We start from the raw sequence: 21,764 nt of genomic DNA on the forward strand, positions 1-21,764 counted from the left end.
GGGGGGGAGGGAAGAAGGGGAGGTCTCCGCTGCTGATTACTACTTCCAGTTCCAAATGAGGTGTGTGGCTGACCAATCAGTTCATAACTCTGAGGTCCTACTGTACACCATTTAACAGTCAGAAGTTCAGAGCAAAGAATTTGTCTATTTTATTTTTTTGTAAGGTGCCTCACATGCTTTTGGTGCAATGAACAGCCAGTCACCAAAAAAACCAAAAGGTTCTTCTTTCCCTGTTCTTACCCACCAGCCTCATAATGGAGTTACTCTGCAACATAAAGAGGCAACTAAAGTGTATTCATTGGTCCACATTTCATTGCAAAGCAATCCTCTCTCTAAAAGAGATTTTACTACTGGATGGCTCTTTAATAGCACTGGTTGTTCCAAACAATTTGTTATAAGCAAAATCTTATTTACTCCACAGCAAGCTGGACCTAAACTACATCACAACAGTGCTGCAAAACTGGAAGATTTTAGGCTGACTCTGGATTAAAAAGAAAAATTGTTTACATATGAAAATGAATAATGAAGAAATTACAGAACCTCTGGTATTACTTTGGTATCAAACATAATTTTAAGATATCTCTACATTTTCATTTGATATGCTACCGATTATTCAACTGGCAACCTACAACTGCATTGTAAAAGTTGTTGGGCGCAATGGAGGTTTTGGCTGCTGGATCAGAGGCAGTTGGGATTTCTATGGAGGTGATCATGGAATGAACACATTACCTAGCTGTTTAAAGAGGTGGTTCTCAATCTTATTTGATCAGGCCCCCTTCTTTGTGTCCGTTGTTGTTTATTCTCCCTTTCCCCAAGCACATATACCACCATCCAGCTCTGAAGGCAGAGCAGAGAGCAGCAACTGCTGCCCAGGCACCCAGGTCTGAAGGCAGCATGCTCCAGCAGCAACACAGAAGTAAGGGTGGAAATGTGGAAAATGATATTTGTAAATATCACTTTTCATAGCAGACTTAGTGCCCCATTGCCACACTTACTTCTGCACTGCTGACGCCATCCTGGAGCTGAGAGCCAGAGTCCAGCTGCCTCCAGGTGGGGAATGGGGTGGACGAAAAAGAGACTGAGCACAGTGGCAGAGGTCCGGCTGCCTCCTTTATACCTACCACTCGGGTGTGCACCGTCCTTCTGCACAAGCCCCAGCCACCTGGGCTGACAGAATCAACCCCACACACACATACCACACAACTCACACCTCCCGTAACACGTTCCTATGCTCCCTTGTAAGACCTGCCCACATAGTTTGAGAAATGCCAGTTTCAAGTCATCTGAAATCAAACTGTGAACAATGCTGACATTTATACTATAATCACTTTCGCCGTCTCCGACTCAAAGAATACTTCCAGGACAACACTGAACAGTGCACTGATACACAGGTACCCTCCCCACCAACAGCACAAGAAGAACTCCACATGGACTCCTCCTGAGGGTCGAAATGACAGTCTGGACCTATACATTGAATGCTTCCGCCGACGTGCACAGGCAGAGATCGTGGAAAAACAACATCGCTTGCCTCATAACCTAAGTCNATAAGTGCAATGAACAGATTCACCATCAGGAGGAGCCCTCTCTGTTCATATTCCTGGAGTTGGGTGTGGGCACTTCAAACATTTGTTTAGGAGATAAGATTGTAAATATATGGGGAATTGGAAAGATTAGAAACTCATCGGTAAATGTTGATTTCACCACACTCGCACACAAAGTGATGGAAATATTTTCCATCACGATAACAGACGTGTGTAGCCAGGCACAGTAAGAAAAATGGTGCTTGAGACCTGTATTAGAGTTTAATTAAGACTAAAATTGCAACATAGGATGCTGACAGTGTGTGTTGTAACTTTGTTGTTTTAGCGTTAACTTTCTGAATCTCAATATCTAGTGTCCTTAAATAGTTACTGTCTGGCACCCCATTGTCTGACTGCTCAGAATTTACATTTAAATCAATATACCTAATAAAAATGTTTTAAACCCAACATTTTGTGCAACAGTGCAAATGAATAAAATAGGAAAAAACGCTTAAAATGAACATCGATACGATCCCTCAAAATTATAAACAAATAAAAATCAAATTCTTCCAAACCTAAATATGCTTCAGTAGTTTACAGGAAAAGGATTCAGAAGTGTAAATAACTGTCCCTGCTGAGTGTCTAAGGCATGGCTTGGTTTTGAAAGTGGATCTAAACTTGAGCATCTTTGTTAATACTCCAGCAAAATGAAAACTTCTCTACTGTAAATAACTCTTGCAAATATTGGCACAAGCAAATGCCACGTTAGACAGTACACTGGAATGTTCTATATTTGTCCTCCTGGTTTGTTACACAAATCAGGGGACAGATCATGTGTGAGCATTATGTTTCTTTTGAAGTTCTAAGTCATAATCCCAAACTAGAATTGAGGCCAAGAGTTTAGCAGGATTGAAGAAAGGCCTGGGAGTGTATACGGTGAATGAGACTCTCCACAGTTAGAATAGTAAACGCTGAAAAAAACCCAAGAGGTTTGGAAGAGATCTAACCTCTCCTGATTCCCAGTGTACATCTCTGAAGTCTGCACTGCAATCATGTGTGTGTGTGGGTCTGTCTGTAGCACATATAGACATTGATAGAGAAACTTGACATGATTTTTCAGCAGGCATGTATATGTTGTGGGTACCTGAGGCGGTGACTAAATTAAAAGCTACACCATCACGTGTGTTGGGAAGGTACTGGGCATATTACAACCCTTGACTCCCAAACCCTAATATTTGTCAATGATAGCTGTGTGCATGTGAACTCCTCCTCTATCCCACGTGATGTAGGTTTTAATTTAGTCACTGCCTCAGGTACCCACAACATATACGTGCCTGCTGAAAAATCATATCAAGTTTCTTTACAATACCAAATCCCCTTTGATTGGACATCCGTGGTACCTGATCGCTTTAGCAATCTATTGTCTCTATTACCTGAAATTCAGAAAATCTCACAGATACAACAATAACTACACCTTCTAGAAAATATATATAACAATGCACTTAATGCCTTTCAGACTGCGCACATGTCCTCCTCTCTTTGTGTAGAAACAGATATCTATTGTCAGGTTACAAAGGTTCTTCATCCCTCCCAGCGCCCATGGATATTCTGGATATTGCTGGGGGGAGGTTTGCTTTGGTTTTAACCTTTTGCCTTTGCTGTTGTTGTCGTGGTAATTGCTGCCCATCCTGCCACCGCCCAAAGCCAACTTTATATAGTCCACAACAAACACTGGTCTTAGGCCCTGTAAGGGAATTAATCCCTTCTCCAGCAGACCATTCACTCTACTCTTCCTTAGAGTTTCCCCATGAAGAAGAAGAAGCCCCTTATGCAGAAATCCAAGACCTAATGAACATTCAATTATAAGTGTTGGATGCCGTAGATGGGCATCCAAAGGAGGGAATGATAGGGAAAATAACGCCCCCCCCACCCCTTGTCTTAGGCCCTAGGCCTTTGAGCAAAAATAATTTAGAGCCTTAGCTAAGCTTGTTTTTCTGTACAAAGGACATGCCGAGGCAGAAAGATGTGGTCAGGGCCCAAAAAAGAGGAACTAGAATTGGATAAAGGGGAACCAGGAAATCTGTTAAGTTACAACAGCTGAGCCTGCTGTTGGGGCTACAGAAAAGGTGCTAGAACGGTCAAACAACACACTTGACTAGCAAAGACAATAACAGGAAAAATGTGTAAGAGTTGATTGCTAAATAGCAATATTCATGCCATATAGGGAAAATATCAGTCATGTTTTGCAGTGTAAAATCCAAATAAGGCTGTATCATTGTGTAATCGATGTGTGACGTTTTGCGGTTTTAACCTTTATAAGCTCAGTAAATTTTGTAACAGGCAGAGCAGCTTTACCCTTGCCAGGGTGACACGCTGTCTCTCCCTGTGATCACTTGTAGATCAATAAAAGGTGCTTCAGGCTATCTGATTCAAATTCAATAGAGTGGTGGTTTTTCCTTGACAATTTGGTGCCCCGTTGGTCTTTTCGCTAACAACATACTGCAGCTGGCTTTGATCCAGCTAGCTGGAAAACCAACAGCAGAGAAGCCAGGACACTAGGGGCTACTCACTTGTGCACATACCCTGAGTCCTGGTGTGTTTGCGCAGCCGGCATATGTCCCTGGAGATGGTTATCCCATAACTGACTCCTGTAAGGTTTCTTGTCCCTTGTGCTGAAGCAGCTGGTGGTGGCCACTGGGAGAGACAGGTCACTGGGATAGATGGGAGTCAGATCTGATCCACTCTGACAATGCCTATTTCGCTACATTTTATTCCGCTGATGGCTGGTTTTGCCTGCGTAGCCTAAATCTGCACTGCACAACCAGGGTGTTTACACTGAGACAGATAAATGCTGTTAGCAATCCTGCTGTAAAACCTGAGCAAAGACAAGATTCAGCTGGTTTTTACTTTGAAGTAGCCAGTCAAGGTCAACCTTATCCCTTGACTAGCTGAAATGACGTAAAAACTGCAGTGAAGAGAACATGGGATTTTTTTGTAAATTTTTTATGAGCAACTTTTGTGCCTCAGTTTCCCCACCCACTCTGTATTGCTATCCACTGGGATGGAGAAAAGGGATGAGTGGATGTTACATGTGCCAGTCAGGGCTGGACCCAAGTGCACCATAAAGAACTGAATGAAATGGACAGAGAGGAATGAATGCAAGACCCGCTGTGCCATTATCTCCTGCCGACCAGCAGCCAAGAGCAAGCGATTTCCACCAGCTCTGTGCAGGTGAACAAAGTGGAAAGTCCCAAGCAGGAGGCCAAAGAGGTGGAGGAGGGGAGGAGTGGTGGGTTTTTTTTAAGTGTGCTGCTGCAGACACACAGGAAGTCAGAGGCGCAAAGCAAGAGCGAGAGGATGGATTCTAGGTCACACGATATCAGGGCAGGGGCTTTTGCCATTGTCGACTTTGGCTTAGGCTTGGCTTTCCTATGCTGATCGAAGGACTCGCAGACGCTGTATTCCAGGGGACTAAGAAGTGTTGCCTTGTTCTGAACAGGCGGTCCCCTGGCACTGAAAACGCTCAGTGGGTCCATGGCCGGCTGAAGGGACTGCAGTCCCCATGGGGATCTGAACTCACCGCAGTCCCTCTGAGAGTGCATGGGGAGAAGCCGGGGCTGCTGGACCTGGGAGTCCCAGTGGCAGAGCTGTGGAGCCATGCGCCCCACCTGGGGAAAAGCTCAGCTCCAGTCCTCGGCGTGCTCCCAAAGGGACTGGAGGAAGGTCAGGGCACAACAGAGCCCTGTGGATCTGCACCGCCGTGTTTGCACTCAGGGCTTGTCTCCACTTCCAGCTCTGCACCGGTGCAGCCGCGCTGCTTAGCATTCAATGAAGATGCTCCCTAGGCTGCCGGTAGAGCTCCTCCCCTTGGCACGGGGACGCCACCTTCCCGAGAGGCAGGAGGTGTGTCAATGGGAGACGCCCTCTCATCAACATGCGCTGCTGACACCGGGGCCAAGTCGGTGTCAGTACGTCGCTCAGGGGGTGGATTTTCACACCCCTGGGTGACGCAGTGATGCCGATATAAGTTTGTAATGTAGATCTGACCTTAGATTGTACAGACAGAATCAGACACAACAGCTCAATGTAGATGCCGTCACATGAGGGTTTTACTGTGAGAGTGTCGTCTGTATGTAAAGCCACACTGCTTTCTGCTGTGAAAACCGAGCCCTCCTTATGAGTCTTCTCTGCATGAGTGAGGTTGAGAAAACAGACAGGAATGTCTTTACAGTCCCCCCACACCATCCATGCCAATGACTGGCTCAGCGCCTTCTCAGATCAACAGAGAAATCCATACGTGGTATTTCCATTCCGGCTCACTTTGGAGTTACATGGCCCCTAACACACGCTCATTTTCCCACCTCTGTCATCTTACAAAAACGCCCAGTTTGGTTGGCCTGGTACTGAAGAATAAAGCTCTCCCCTGGGGGATGACGCACGCGGAGGGGAGCTAAAGGCAGTATTACATTTCATGAAAATGAGATCAGCTTAATTAAAGTCAGATGTAGTGAAAATCATGCTTATTCTTTATATATTGTACTCTAAGATAAAAGCCTAAAGGAAATGAATCAAACCAATAAAGTCCAAATTAAACATTTTTACTTCGCTGAAACAATATGTTTGACCCTTATCCAATTTATATAATTCAACAATCTAAAAAATAATTTGATGGTCCAAAATATATATTTTTTACCTTTAGTTTGTCAGAAAACTTTAAAATTTTAACTTTTGGTTTCAATTCAGAACAAAAACAATTTTTGGAATGGCAGAATGGAAATTCCGTTTTCGCACCAGCTTAGCTAGAAACTTCATCCCTTTTAAAATGAAAGCTGAGATTTTACCTAATCACAGGACTCCAGGAGCTGGGGCTGTAAGAAACACACCACATAAGCAATTCCTGGACACAGACAAGATCCCTGTGCAGTTATTGGCTTACTTTGTAAAACATTTTTTAAAAATTACATTGAGTGATTTCTACCTCAAGGGGTTATTTTGTCAGATCTTTTCTTAGTCATCGGCTTTCTGATTAGACAGTAGGTTCCCCATGGAGATAAAACACCAATACAACTTCCCAATAAGGCCAACACATGTTTGCTGATCCCCCTTGGGCATTTTCTGGTTACTTTGAGATCAATTTTGCATGTATCAGTTTTACTTCTTGCTTTCTGCACCTGGTCTGAAACAGAGTTGGAAAGTACTCTTAAATCACTGGAAAGTTCAAATGCCACATTGTATGTTAGTCAAAATTCATTTAGCCTATTATTAATCATTTATTCATGATGATGATGATTATGTATTTTATGGTAGCAGCTTGTTGCCCCAAATAAGATCTGGGGCCCATGGTGCGGGCACTGCACAGACCCACAGGGAGAGACAGTCCCTGCCACAACTGAGATCAGGGCCCCATTGTGCCGGGTGCTGCACAGACATACAGCGAGAGACAGTCCATCAACCTCATGAAGAAACTTGCACAAATACAGACAGATATCATCTTCCTCTCCAAATGCAAATGGATGGAAATCATACCAAATGGACTAAAGGTAAAAAATCCACTGCTATCTACATACTACACAGACCACAGTGAGAGATTATGCCATACTCTATCAAAGAAACTGAGGAACCACCTGATCAGCATCCTATACAGCAAACAGGAAAACATCAAAAAAGAGCTCTCCAACCTGGAGACTCTCATTAATAACCAAACTTCCATACAAACGGACTTCACTAAAATAAGACAGGAGATCTACATTACTCACTTCACCTCTCTACAAAAGAAAAAGGATTGTAAGCTGTCTAAACTCCTACCAGCCACATGGGGCCACAACAGTGGTACCCCCAACCCACCCAGCAATATCGTCAATCTATCCAACTAAACACTCAGCGCAGAAGAAAAGTCTGTCCTATCTAGGGGACTCTCTTTCTGCCCTGCCACCCCCATCAACATGATACAGTTCTGTGGCGATCTGGAAGCCTACTTTTGCCATCTCTGACTCAAAGAATACTTTCAGGACAACACTGAACAGTGCACTGATACACAGGTACCCTCCCACCAACAGCACAAGAAGAAGAACTCCACATGGACTCCTCCTGAGGGTCAAAATGACAGTCTGGACCTCTACATTGAATGCTTCCGCCGACGTGCACAGGCAGAAATTGTGGAAAAACAACACTGCTTGCCTCAAAACCTAAGTCATGCAGAACGCAATGCCATCCACAGCCTCAGAAACAACCCTGACATTATCATCAAAGAGGCTGATAAAGGAGGTGCTGTTCTCATCATGAACAGGGATTGGGGCAGGAGCCAGGGTTAAGCGCAGGGCTGAGGCGCTGCCAGACCCCAGCAGAGGGTAAAACCCTGGCACAAGGAGGGAGAAGCGGGGGGGTAACAGTTACCCCGAATGGGAGGAGCCACCAGCTGTGTTTGCTGACTGCCCCAGACCTGGGGGCTGAAGCGGGAGTCACGGAGCTCTGCTGAAGTCATGGAATCCATCACCTCTGGGACCAAATCCTGCCCTTGTCCATCATCTTCCCTCCAAAGCCCTTCCTGCATGACTGCACCATCCTCCACCTAAACAGGTCACTGGGCTTGCAAAGCCACCAGCTCCCTGGCACTTCTCTGTCTGTGACACGGTCACTTTCCAGTCTGTGGCCGATCACTGCCAGAATGTCAGGGGATGGTCTCGGCGGGGAAGGGGGATCATAAAGTTGGCAGGGGAGAAATGAAGACTTATGGGATGTCTGCCAGCTTTTGAGTGCAGCCGCTGCTTCAAGCAGCTCTGCAACCATTCACAGATCAAAGACCTGGTTGAAGGCACCATTGACCCCTTCATGCTGAACACCCCCTGCCCCTCTCTGCCGAGCCTCCCAAGAGACTTTAACAGGCTGACGCCCTCAGTGAAGCATCTCAGAGACAGCAAGAAGAAGGATGGGGAAGACGGCAGCATGGGGGGAGGGGAAATGCAGGTGTTCACTGAGCCCCTGGCATTGCGGGAGAGGGAATGAGGGCACAGAGAGCCCCAGCCATTGGGTGTGGACAATGGAGGACCCTGCACTGGAGGAAGGGGGTGATAAAGAGCAGCTGACATGGGGGGCAGAGGGAACCCCTGGTATTGGGGGAGAAAGGGGCAGTGGATGGGGCGGGGGGGATTCTGGGAACAGGGCTCCACAGTAAACAAAGAAATAATACAAAACAAAATGACTCAGCAACCTGGTTCCAGTCCTTGCAGCCCATGTGTCTATTCTTAGTGCAATGTTCAGTGAGTGTCCGTCTTCTTTCTGTCCCTCCTACCCCCACCTCCTCTTATAACCATCACTTGTCAAGGCCTGTTTATATTTAGATTTCATATGTCAGAACCACATGTCCCTGTGGCTAGCACAGGAGCAGGTCACATTTCTACAAACTCCAAAAATAAATATCTTATTTCCGCTGTGGACACTCCACAGCATGACTCCATAGAATGTATATTTGAAATTTCTTCTTAAAAATAAACCCCCTGTTTTATTCTCCTCACTCCTAGCCCCACTGTTGTGAAACTAGACAGTGGAGTTTGACTCTGAGGCCCCGATCCTGCCAGGCCGGGTGCCCGTGCTGAGCTTTGGGCCTATGGTGGGACGACAGACAATGCACAAACTGAAGCATATGGGGAAACCTTTGCAGGATCAGGGCCGTAAGTGTGAACAGATTGAGGCGCAGAGTGAGGTAGGGACCCCCAGAGCCCAGGGCTCATTCACTGGGCACTGACCAGCCTCCACACTCAGGACAGGATTGTGCCACCAGCCCCAGCACTGAGTCAGGAGCAGTGCATACAGCCCAACTCCAGCAGGGAGCCTACAGGCAATGCCGTGCCCCAGAGCCCCCCACTGCCCCGGGGGAGGACGGTTAATCACTCACTGCACCTTTGATCAGTGTAGCCAACCGTCTCTCTACACGCCCAGCCAGCACTGCTGCATGGTGCACTGAGGGGCTGACTCAAAGCCTGCTGAAGCCAGTGGTCAGTGGGGTGCAGATTAGGCCCTGGTGGAGGGAGGTGGGGAGTCGAGGTTCCACCCACTTCTTGTCCCGCCTTGCCCACATACTCATAAGAATATAAGAACAGCCGCACTGGGTAACACCAAAGGTCCATCTAGCCCAGTATCCCGTCTTCCAACAGTGGCCAGTGCCATGTGCCCCAGAGGAAATGAACAGAATAGGTCATCATCAAGTGACGCCATCCCGTCACCCATTTCCAGCTTCTGGCAGACAGAGGCTAGGGATACCATTCCTGTCCATCCTGGCTAACAGCTATTGATGGACCTGTCCTCCATGAACTTATCTAGTTCTTTTTTGAACCCTGTTATAGTCTTGGATTTCACAACATCTTCTGGCAAGGAGTTCCACAGGTTAACTGTGCATTGTGTGAAGAAATATTTCCTTTTGTTTGTTTTAAACTTGCTGCTTATTAATTTCATTTGATGACCCCTAGTTCTTGAATTAGGAGAAGAAGTAAACAGCACTTCCTTATTTACTTTCTCCACACCAGTCACGACTTTATAGACCTCTATCATATCCCTCCTTGGTAATCTCTTTTTCAAGCTGAAAAGTCCCAGTCCTATTAATCTCCCCTCATATGGAAGCTGTTCTATACCCCCAATAATTATTGTTGCCCTTTTCTGAATCTTTTCCAATTCCAATAGATCTTTTTTAAGCTGGAGTAACCAGACCTGCATGCAGTATTCAAGATATGGGCGTACAATGGATTTATATAGAGGCATTATGATATTTTCTGTCTTAGGAAAGGCAGAGAAATGTGAAGCATGAAACCCCTACTCCTCCCACCTCCATGCCTGGAGCCACAATCTTTGCACCCCTAACATAGTGTGGGCTCCTTACCCACAACTCCTTTGTGTGACCATATTAGGGCTAGTGACTCCCTCGCTCTGAGTGAGCCCGGCAGAAAGATCAACATGTGCTCATGCAGTTAAAGTCTGCATGTCAAGGTTCCTTCCCCACTCTGAACTTTAGAGTACAAATTTGGGGACCTGCATGGACACTTCTAAACTTAATCACTAGCTTAGATCTGGTAACACTGCCACCACCCAGAAATTTCAGTGTCTGGGGCACTACCTGTCCCCCCCAAACTTTCCCTTCCCTGGGCTGCCTTGAGGGACTTCACCAATTCCCTGGGGAACACCGATCCAACCCCTTGGATCTTAAAACAAGGAGAATTTAACCATTCCCCCTTCTTTCCCCCCACCAACCCCTGGTGAGTTTAGATCCAATCCCCTTGGATCTTAAAACAAGGAAAAAATCAATCAGGTTCTAAGAAAAAAAAAGGCTTTTAATTAAAGAAAAGAAAGGTAAAAATCATCTCTGTAAAATCAGGATGGAAAATACTTTACAGGGTACTCAGATTCATATAGCTCAGAGGAAACCCCCTCTAGCCTTAGGTTCAAAGTTACAGCAAACAGAGGTAAAATCCTTCCAGCAAAAGACGCATTTACAAGTTGAGAAAACAAAACAAAGCTATCCCGCCTTGCCTGACTATTACTTACAAGTTTGAAACATGAGAGACTGATTCAGAAAGATTTGGAGAGCCTGGATTGATGTCTGGTCCCTCTTAGTCCCAAGAGCGAACAACCCCCAAAACAAAGAGCACAAACAAAGACTTCTCTACACCAAGATTTGAAAGTATCTTGTCCCTTCATTGGTCCTCTGGTCAGGTGTCAGCCAGGTTTACTGAGCTTCTTAACCCTTTACAGGTAAAAGAGACATTAATCCTTAACTATCTGTTTATGACACTGCATCATAACACAGGTGCCCAAAGGAGCAGAGTTAAGGTTGCCTGGGTGAGCGTAACGTTAGCATTTCCTGACTTCTTGTGCCTCACTCTGCCATCTTAATGTTCACTCTGCAGAGCTTTTTCTATGGAATTGCCTAGGTTTTTTAAAGAACTATAATCATCTTCCGAAAGGCCTTGTGTTCTTTGGCTAGACAGCTTGGCTAGTCAACCTCACAAGGGCAAACGTAGAAACAGGTTTGTGTGTCTCTGCTCTGAAAGAATCATGGACCAAATCCCGTCAGGTGTAAATTGGTCATGACTCCCTTGGAATCACTGGAGCCAGGCCCCCAGCTGGTGTGAATCAGCTGTACCTCCGTTAGTCAATGGGACCAGATCTCAGCTGGCGGATCAAAGGAAGTTCGATATAATGTGGTTTCACCTATAACACGGTAAGATTTTTTGGCTCCCGAAGACCGTGTTATATCAGGGTAGAGGTGTACTACAGCTGGGCTCTTCAAAGGGTGGGTTCAGAGCTTAATCCCCATTCGCCTTCAGTGGGAATTGGCCATTTCATTCCCATTGGCACCTTTGACAAACCCAGGCGTGATGAACTGGGAATGTTCTTAATGTTCCCTCTGAATACTGTGTGGGGGCCTCAGTTCCTGGCCGACCCACTGTCGCCTGGCAACTAATGGCCCAAGCCCTTCCTTCCTGCAAGGGGATGCTAACGGTATGGGAGAACAAAGAGGTCAGGTGACTTCCTGGCCCGGGAAAGGAATTCAGCAGAAGAGGAGGGGCTGGAGGGGTTTTCAGTCTGGAGCTGGCTGGGGACAAGGAGTGAAGTGCAGACGTGAGGGTCTGGCTCACTGCCCCCCAAAACGGACCCGGCGGAAGGGTCCCGTTCGCTGTACCTACAAGCTCTGTTTTAGACTGGGTTTCTGTCATTGAATAAACCTCTCTTTTACTGGCTGGCTGAGAGTCACATCTGACTGCGAAGTGGGGGTGCAGCACCCTGTGGCTTCCCCAGGACCTCGCTGGGGCAGCTCGCTGTGGGAAGCGCACGGAGGGGCAGAGGATGCTGAATGCTCCAAGGAGAGACCCAGGAGGTGAAGACGTGTGAGCTTCTTGCCCTGAAAACAGTCTGCTCCAAGGGAGAGGAGGCTCCCCAAAGTCCTGACTGGCTTTGTGGGGGGCAGTTCCAGAGCATTGTCCGGGGACTCTGTGACACCAGGCTACAAAATGCTAACATGGGACTTTATCGCAGCCGAGTGTTGAATGTGCTCTGTGTCCAGCTCAGTGGAAGGAGCTTTCAGTGCAATGAGCAATGTCTGGAGTGAAGAGGTGGGTGGAATGAGCACAGATATGATCCAAGCTGCTGTCTTGCTCAGATGGAAACTGAATGACACATTTATGACATCTCCGCTCAATTCATTCAGACTCTGAATCAGTAGAACATAACCCTCCTCTCTGAGAAATATGCCGACATGGCACTGCTGGGTCATACGTTGGCTGTAGCAACAAGTAACTCTCCTCTGCCATGCACATTGGCCAAACCAGACAGTCTCTACATAAAAGAATAAATGGACACAAATTGGACATCAGGAATGGTAACAGGGCCGCTCAGAGGATTTAGGGGGCCTGGAGCAAAGCAATTTCAGGGGCCCCTTCCATAAAAAAATTGTAATACTGTACAATACTATATTCTCGTGGGGGGCCCTGTGGGGCCAGGGGCAAATTGCCCCACTTGCTCCCCTCCCCTCCGCCCTGGGGCGGGCCAGGGAAAAATAAACCTTCCACATCTCGGCACAAACCCAGTTTTGAGAAAACTTCTTTACAAGGTATCACTGGTTCTCAGCATCAGCTAGTGCTAAAAGGCACTAAAGCTCATTAAAAGGGTTGGACAAATATTTTCTGTCAAAACTTTTTTTGAATCGAAAACTAGGGGTTTTTAAAAAGCAGAAAAAAATTATGGACAATGTCTGCTTTCCTTCAAAAATTGTGGTGGTTTTTTTAATTGAAAAGCTGAAATTAGTCTGCCAAAACCTGAATATGGTTTGGGGTTTCAAAGGTATGTGGCCAAACATTTGCTGCTTGCTGTGTTTGATTGTATAAAGAAACAATAAAAAAATTCCGTCGCTCCCTGTGGTTTACCAATTCCACCACGAGCGAGTTGAGTGCCAGGAGGGAATAAAAGTATTCATGGTCCTTTGCTGGCACAAAGTACTTCCTCTCAGCCTTCTTGGAGATTGGGGCCAAGGAGGCAGGAGTTTGCCACAGGGTGTTTGAGATGTTGGCCATACCCTGGTGCAGGGGCAGGGCCACACGGCCTGGTGCCAAGGGAGCAGGACATTGAAGAGGGAATTCGACGGACCCTCCATCTCCTCGGCCTGCAGTTGGAGGCTGGATGCCACCTACTTCAGCAGGTCTTGGTGTGCCTTGAAGTCCTCCTGTGGGACTGAGGGCAGAGGCACCATTATGGTGTCATCCAGTGCCGGGGAGAGGGCCCGCATGGAGCCAAGAGCCTCAGTTGGTGCCGGGGTGTTGAGCCTCAGATCAGAGTCTGGGCGTGGGTCCGCTGACTTGCGTCCCACCAACTTGTCCCATAGGCAGCCGGACGAGGTCGATGGAACCTGAGACGCTCCAGAGACTGAATGAGCCCCCGTCTGGGACGGCATTGGTGATCATGGTGCCCACTGGCACCACTGTCATTGCCACGGGGCCCCTTGCCATTGACCCAGCTGAGAGCCCGGTGGTGCTGTCTGTCTCGGCTGAATAGCGTGGACCGAGGATGGGCAGCTGAGGTCACCATTGGGCACTCCATGCTGCAGGAGCGGTAGGAACAGTGCCTATGGCGTCGTCTCCCTCGGGACCTGGACCTCAGTGTCGAGGAATGGTACCCGCCCGAAGAACTACTTCGGTACCCGTGACGGCAACACGAGGTCTCATGCCCCAGTGCCGAGCACCCCGGGGGGAGTCTCGAGCACAACATCTAGCTGATTGGGAGCTGGAGTGGGAACGACAATGCCTATCCTGTCGAGAGCCACGCAAGGGAGCATTCCCAATGACTCTATCGGTGCCTACACTCACTGACAGGAGGCGTCGAGGGTCCCCACCACGACTCCCTTCCTGGCGGCAACCCAGATGGTCTGGCCAGCGTCAAGAGGGGTATGAGCTGCCAGACGAGCAGCCACTGCGCGCTGAGCAGTGCGAGGAGCGATCCTCGGAGTGGGAACTGCGGCTGGCTGGGGAGTTTTGGTGGACACCTAATGGAGGCTTGCCACAAGACCTGGGGCATGTCCCTGGCTGCGTGCTTGGGACTAGTAGGCTCATAATGTCCTTCACAGCCTGCATTGCCTCCGGTGTCAACAGCATCAGTACTGGTGGGGTTGTGCGCACCAACGGCGCCGGGCTTCTCCACTCCACACGAGTTGGAGGTCTGGAGCCTGGAGGAGACCGAGGGCTGCCCGATGCGGGACCACCAGCCTCCCCTCTTTCTTTGTCACAGCGCTGCTATGAGGCTGGGCCCTTCCCTTACTTTTTGGAGGGAGAGCGGCGCCGGCTAGTCAAAGGGGCCTCGCTGTGCACCGACAATGCGGCGCCAGGCACTGAGTCCAGTTGGCATGCCGGAGTTGGGGCCAACACCGACTCCATCAGGAGAGCTTGAAGTCTAATGTCTCTCTCCTTCTTGGTCCTTGGTTTGAATGAGCTGCAGATCTTACAACAGTCGCTGATGTGAGTCTCACCCAGGCAGTGGAGACAGTCAGCATGCGGGTCACTCCTAGGCATAGAACGGCGACAAGAGTCGCATGACTTGAAGCCTGGGGCACGGGGCATGCCCCGAGCCCACTCTAACACCGAAGAAACAATCCATGAATGGTACCACTAAGGTCAAGAAGAAAAAGACTGCAGCAGAGCTGGAGCACAAAGTTCTGACTACCTTCACTGGTGGCAAGAAGGAACTGAGGGTGTGGGGAGCCCATAGCTCCCTTTATAGCGTGATATACAGGTGCCACTCCCCCAGTATGGATACTGCTAAGGGGAAAACTTCTGGCACTGGTGCACATGACGAACATGCACACCTACTGTGGACTACACGTGAACACTCGAAGAACTTCTGTTCTTTTCCTATGATATAGATTTCATAGATTTTAAGGGACCATTACATCTAACCTGACCTCCTGTATGACCCTGGCCTGAGAACTTCACCAAATGACCCCTTAAACAAATCTCTTGGCCCCATCCCCAGCCTGGAGCCCCTCCTGCACTCCAAGCCCCTCATCCCTGGCCCCAGCCCAGAGCCCACCCCCCCAGCCAGAGCCCTCACACACAGACCCTGCACCCCAACCCCCCATTTCTGGCCCCACCCAGAGCCTGTATCACCAGCTGGAGCCCCTCACCCCAACTCCCTACCCCAGTCCCGTGAAAGTGAGTGGGGATGGGGGAGAGCGAGGGAGGAGGGAGCGCGGCGGGGCCTCAGAGAAGGGGGGTTGGGTTTTGAGCTGTGAGAAAGTTGGCAGCCCGGAGAGAGGTCCCCGCCGCTGGCCCCACGGAGTCTGTTTGCTGGGATCCGGGGCGGAGTTTGGCTTCCTGCTGCCGGCGCTTGTTTCCGAAGGATGTGGGAGGCAACGGTTTGCTTTGGCTGGGAGCCAGTTTCAATCGTGTTTGTTTAACACCGCAGGGTGGAGCTGCGGGCCAGGCAGTTATGCCCCCTCCCGTGCTCTGCAGAGGAACAGAGCAGGACCCGGGCTGTAGCTCAGCGTGTCCCAGCCCCGCGAACCCGCCGGGGTCGGGTTCACCCTTCCCTGGCTGTGCCCGGCCGGGAGCGGGGGCTGCTGCCCGGTGAGCAGGGAGCTGCGGGGGGCGTTTATCCGCAGGGCGCCGGGCTGGCTCCGTCCTGGCTCCCCCGCTTGGTCCCCGCGGATCCAGTTTCGCTCATTTGCCCGCGGGGCTGGTTGCGGGGGGCTCCTATGGGGCGGGGGACCCTGGGGACAGGGGCGGTGACACCCCTGGGCAGCCCCAGTGCCCAGCCCGGGATGTGCCCATCCTGCAAAGCCAGGTGGGGTCTGATCTCTGCCCCCCACTGCAAACCCCGCGGGGTTTGCGCTGGGTCAGACCCTGGTGCCGGCTCCGTTTGGTGCCTTTGCTGGGGCCGCCTGGTGCCCGGAGCTGCAGGATTCACTCTCTGGCTCCTGCTCCGTTGGTCCGGCGCTGTCTGTCCCCGCAGGTGAGTCCCTCCTGCAACCCCCCGGGCAGCAGCTGCTGCTTCTCTCTGGGCCGGAGCTGATACAGACACTGGGGAGTGGGTGTCAGTTGCACTGGCTGGACTCGAGTTACCGATTATTAACCTGCTGCCCCAGCCTGGGTTCGTCTGTTTGCAAATGAAATTCACCAGGGTCTGCGGAGCCTGGATCCTGTGAGCAGCCAGGGACAAATGCCCCCGGGGCTGGTGGGGGGAGGGGGCTTCTCCTTTCATCGTGCAGTGGGAAGCGATGCAGGAGGAGTCGGGGGCAGCTCTCGGCAGAAGCTCTGCAATGCCAGAGACCAAAATCTAAGCAGGATGCTACTTTCCTTCCTCTGCCCGGTTCTTGGTGACGGGTGGAAGAAAGCGACTCGTCTACACGGCACAGGGACCCCAGGTTTGAGATCCGTCCTCTTTTTGTCCGCACACAGATCAGTCTGACTCTGGTCAGGAAGCACTTAGGACCTGGATCTGAGGACCTGGCTAGGGCTGTGGTGTGGGTCTGAGCCTGCATCCTAGTGTGGCTTTGGTCAGAGCCCTGTCGTTTTGCAGTGTGGACACAGCTCAAGCTGCAGACTCATCAGAAGGTCTGTGCAGTGCGATATGGGCCATTATCACAGCTGGGAGCCCAGGGCAGCAATTGTAAACCCAGGTTTGCTGTGCAGTGTAAACGCTCCTGCCTGGGTTCAGACACAAGTGTCTATAAACCCGGGTCCCACAGAACTGGGTTTACAATGCAGTGTAGACGGACCACTGGTGATTCATTGGCACTGTCCCAGACCAGTGTAGTTGCCAGTGGGTTGGTGATGAGGCCAGTGGATACCAGGGAGAGGAGATTCTAATCCGGTGGCATTTGGCACCTCACTAGGCAGGTGGCCGAGATGTTACAAGGTGCCAGGCAGGGGAGAATCCGAATCTCTGTATGAGCACAGGAGACTGGCTGCATTTTCTGTCTCCCGCATTCCTGCCCTTGTAGCATTTCTGTGACACACATTGAGACTGTCGGGCAATTCCTAGCTGGCTGAGGTAGCCGTTACCCCCTCCCCCATTACCCCTCGGCTCTGCTAATACCCGAGAGGAGCTGTGAAGGGAGGGGGCTGTTTGTTTAGCTGCCTTTTATTGGGTCATTGATGCAGCTGTTCGTTTATTGCCTGATTGCAATGACATTTCATTTCCACTAGGGGGCAGATGTCATTTTACAACAGCTCTCCCAGAAGCCATAGCTGGACCACTCCCCTGACTTGAAAAGGTGGCAAATTCCAATCTGGTGAAGGGAAATGTTTCCCCACAAGGCACAGCTGGCCTGTGGAACTCACTGCCACAAGATCTCCTTGGTCAATCTTCTTTTCTGACTCCTGACAAGCTCTTGGCGTTTATAGGGGTAATGGAACCATCCAGAGTTACCATCAATATTACACAGTAACCTGGAGTGGGAAGGGCTCTAAATCATCCTGTGGCAAGGTACAAGCCCCAGCTTCTAACCAATGGGGGTGAGGGAAGAATCTCTCTCTGGGGGCAGGTTATTCCATCACTGTCCAGTACAGGGGTGTCCTGCCCCTCCCGCTGAAGCAGCAGGTGCTGGCTGCTGTTGGAGTCGCTCCCTTCAGATCTGCTCATCTGGCAGCTCTGCTGCTGTCACAGGGCTCAGGTGGGAATGTCTGTGTCTGCTGCTCTCCCAGTCTCTGTCCTGCCAGGGTGCAGGGACTTCATGGGGCTCCCCCAAGGGCAGAGAGAGGGAACTGCCCCCCCCCTTGCAAAATTCCAGGCTCTCAAATTGAACCATAACGATTTCTTGTGAACTATCTGCATAAGGGGATGCAAATTCATTCCTGCCAATTCAAGTGTGTCTGTAACGACTGTAGAAAGAGACATCACTAAGCAGAGCTGAGGATCTGGCCCCACTGACTGCAGTGGAGTGATGGCTCATTTCACCAGCTGGGGATGTAGGATCAGTGATTTCAATGGAGCTGCCCCAATTCACACCAGCCCAGGATCTGGCCCCACTCTCTCTGCATGGAACTGACCGCAGTCCAGCACCTGCCTCCATGGGTTTGTCAAGTGCTTTGGGATCTTTCAGATGACAATTGCTGTAGACAAAACCAGGCAGTCCTAGCACTGGCAGCTCTCACTGACCTTGCTGTGCAGGGCTGTGGCTGGGCAGATAAACACTGACAGGAGCCAGCCTGAGTAACCCGACGATTCTCTCCACAGGCAAAGCCTCGAACCCAGACCCCACGGGACGGGACAGCAGTGAAAGGAAACAGAACAAGGATGATTCAGCGACCTGGAGTCGATTTGGGCAGCGCCTGCTAAGGCCTGGTTGACCCTGGGGATAAAAGCAGTGCCAAGAAAAGGTTTGAAACAGTCCGTTCGAACACAGCCCAGACGCAGTCTGGCTGATCGGGGTATTCAGGCAAAACTCACAGTCAAATTTTATTTGAAAGGTGTGTTCACTGATCACCCCACGTAGCCAAACTTTGCCTGAGCTGTAATCAAGTGAGCTGCTTTGAATCTGTCCTTACGAAGGGCTCTGCCAGCCCCACCGTGAACAGGCCTCAGTTACCAGTGGCTGCAGAAAGGTGGTTCAGATGAACAAGTCGCCTGTTTTGGAGTCCGTGAGTCTTTCCGAGACAGAAAAGATGTGGAACGTATCGTCTCCTGCTAAGAAGATGAAGGCAGAGCCAGACCTGGGTTCCCAGGAAACCCCATTGAAACAAAACAGAACAACTCACGTGACCATCCTCCCCCAGGGTGGAGAGAGCAGCACAATCTGCCCTAAAGGTGCAGCTGCCTCTTTGGGATTTTTCTTACCCTTCTCCTGCTCAGCTCTCATTAACCCAGTGAGGGGCTTTAGCTCCTTCTAGTGGCCGGTCTGTATAAAAGATACAAGTCAGTTACGGCCTTCAATGTGCTGCGGCCTTTAGCCCAGGAAGGAGCAGTTTGTGGCTTTCGATACTGAGGTCCCTGCTCAGTCCCGGCATATTCACCCCACTTCCTCCATCAGCGCTAGACAGGCTGGTCAACTTTCCATCAACGCTTTCTGGGTGGAAACTGCTTTTTTAAACAAGACTTTTTTTTTTTCCACAATTTTTTTTGTTCAGAAGTTTTCAAGGTTTCAGACAATGCCAGTCTTCATTCCAGATGGACAAGGAATGAGGAAGGGGAGGAGGGGATATTTGTGTTAGAAAATAAGAGAAGAATTAATTTTTGATTTAAAATGTTGGGGTCTCTGCCCGCCATGCTGTCTCTTTTTTAAATAAATACTTTCACTGGAAACATTTTCAAGGGGCTGGGGAAATCTCCGAAAACCTCAAATTGAAACCCCTGGGGGGTTTTTTGGTTTTTTTTTGTCCTTTTAGAAAAGTTTAAAGGATTTTTCCCCCCGTCCCCTCTCCCGTTGGAATGAAAATTTTCACTTCATTCACTCTAAATGTCTCTTGCTATTTGTGAAATATCCTGTTTTCAAACAAGCGCCAGCTGATGCAGTTAATCAGTGTAGGGCCCAGCCCTCCCTGCTGTAGCAGCAGTGTGAGCATTACTGGTTGTTTCTATTACAGGTTTGCAATTTGAGTTGAAACCACGGGCACCTCACTGGACAGTTCAGAGCCTGGTTCTCAATCTCATATTAATCTTCATGCTCATCATCCTCCCCTTGATCCTCCCCACCATCATACTGACAGGTGAGTGTGGAGCCCACACTGACCCTGTCTCTGCCCCTTACTTCACAATCCCCCCAACTTCTCCCCACTCCCTCCCCCAGGCTACCCCTGCTTCAACAGTCACATCAGACTCTGCTGAGCCCAGAGTGTTTCTGTGGGGTCTCCCCCACCCCCAGTGTTCTGCTCCCACTGGCTGTTGGATAACTATGCTCTGTCACCCAAACACACCTGGTTACCCAGGGCTGTGAGTCACTGTGCTACCCCCCTGCCTGCAGCGGGAAGGAGCTTCTGTTTCCTAGTTAGTGCAATTATATTAATGCAGCATCAAAGGCAGGGCCATTTCCGTGTTTCGATCTTGAACTTTGCAAAGATTAACAGCCCCCCAGTGACATGAACTGCCCTGCACTGCACATGGCTGGGATCCGAGAGTGCTGTGCTGTCCGCAGATGGACATAGAAAACATTGGGGTGGGAGATGCGGGAGAGACTGTCACTGGGCAATGCAGCCCAGGGGCCTGATTTGTCTCTGCCCTGCAGCTTGTACATGGTCACTCAGGTCAGTGCAAACAGATTATAAAACTCCTGTGGTGTCACTATGGCAGCATCTGCTCCCCACTCTGCACGAGTGCGGATGACTGACTGCACAAGGGAAGGATGGATTCAGTCCTATACGGTTCTCCAGCCAGGAGGGAGACCTCCTGGATGGAGAAAGGGAGAGAGTGGAGCAGCCTGAAAACTTGCGAATCTGCATAAATGGAGGTTATTTGAATGTGGAATCATCTAGTCTGTAAATTGCGCCATCAGAGCCGATTGTCTGAGTGCCAGAGCTCCCAGACACAGGACGATTGCAGGGTCTGAAGTAGGGGATGGGGCAGGGGTGCATCAGAGGCTGTGATATGAGCAGGGCCCTTCACCCCTACTGCCTTGTCAGGTGGCATAAGGAGCTCAGGATTCATGGCTGTGTTTCTGGTGGGCTGCGGTTCCCGGCAAATTCAACATTCATCCTCTGTGTCAACCAGGTGGGCCTCGGGACACAGGTACCCTTCCCTTCTTTAGCCACAGCTGCACCCCGGAGAGCCACAGGGCTTTGGGAAATAACCTTTATACTGAGCATCCATAGTAATGCTCCCCATTGATGTAAGTGGGCAGTGTGATGGGGCTGCCGGAGTGCAGCCTGGAACTGGGGTACCACTGAGTTCTCTGACTTACCAGCCTAGGCTCCTCTTATACTGTGCCGCTGTGAGAAGCTGCAGCCTGCTCCCCAGCAGTGAAAGTAAATTACAGGACTTACCAGTACGGCCGGAGTCCTGAGGAGTGTGTGGCCTCACCCAGAAGAGGCAGGGCCTCTCAAGATTTAAAGGCCCCAGAGCACTGGCTGTTGCTGGGAGCCCCAGGGCCTTTAAATCACTCCGGGGCTCCCAGCTGCAGAGGTGGCTGGGAGCCCCTGGGGCTCAGGGGCGAATTAAAGGGCCAGGGGCTCTGGCTCCTGCGAAGTTCAAGGCCCTTTAACTCCCCCCCGCAGCTGTGGCAGCCAGGCTCAAGCGGGTATTCAAAGGGCCCGGAGCTCCTTGCAGCGGCCGGAGCACTGG

At 50.0% G+C, this 21,764-nt stretch overlaps 1 protein-coding gene and 1 pseudogene across 4 annotated transcripts in view; both read left to right on the forward strand.

Annotated features, from left to right (window-relative positions):
- Window positions 1-21,764, forward strand: part of LOC116825152 (killer cell lectin-like receptor subfamily F member 1) — a 212,635-nt pseudogene that overhangs the window by 114,313 nt on the left and 76,558 nt on the right.
- Window positions 1-21,764, forward strand: part of LOC116825153 (early activation antigen CD69-like) — a 114,079-nt gene that overhangs the window by 87,788 nt on the left and 4,527 nt on the right. For 2 of the 4 annotated variants that reach the window (XM_032780910.2, XM_032780909.2), the window contains exons 1-3: window positions 15,974-16,117; window positions 18,729-19,298; window positions 20,075-20,197. The exons of 1 other annotated variant lie outside the window; for it this stretch is intronic. In XM_032780910.2, coding sequence (XP_032636801.1) covers window positions 19,106-19,298; window positions 20,075-20,197 — 316 coding nt within the window. In that variant the 5' untranslated portion in view covers window positions 15,974-16,117; window positions 18,729-19,105. Of the gene's footprint in view, window positions 1-15,973; window positions 16,118-18,349; window positions 19,299-20,074; window positions 20,198-21,764 lie in introns of those variants that run through there. One more of the 4 variants, XM_075071549.1, reaches the window with a different exon arrangement.

Source organism: Chelonoidis abingdonii, chromosome 12, assembly GCF_003597395.2.
Source record: "Chelonoidis abingdonii isolate Lonesome George chromosome 12, CheloAbing_2.0, whole genome shotgun sequence".
Lineage (NCBI taxonomy): Eukaryota > Metazoa > Chordata > Testudines > Testudinidae > Chelonoidis > Chelonoidis abingdonii.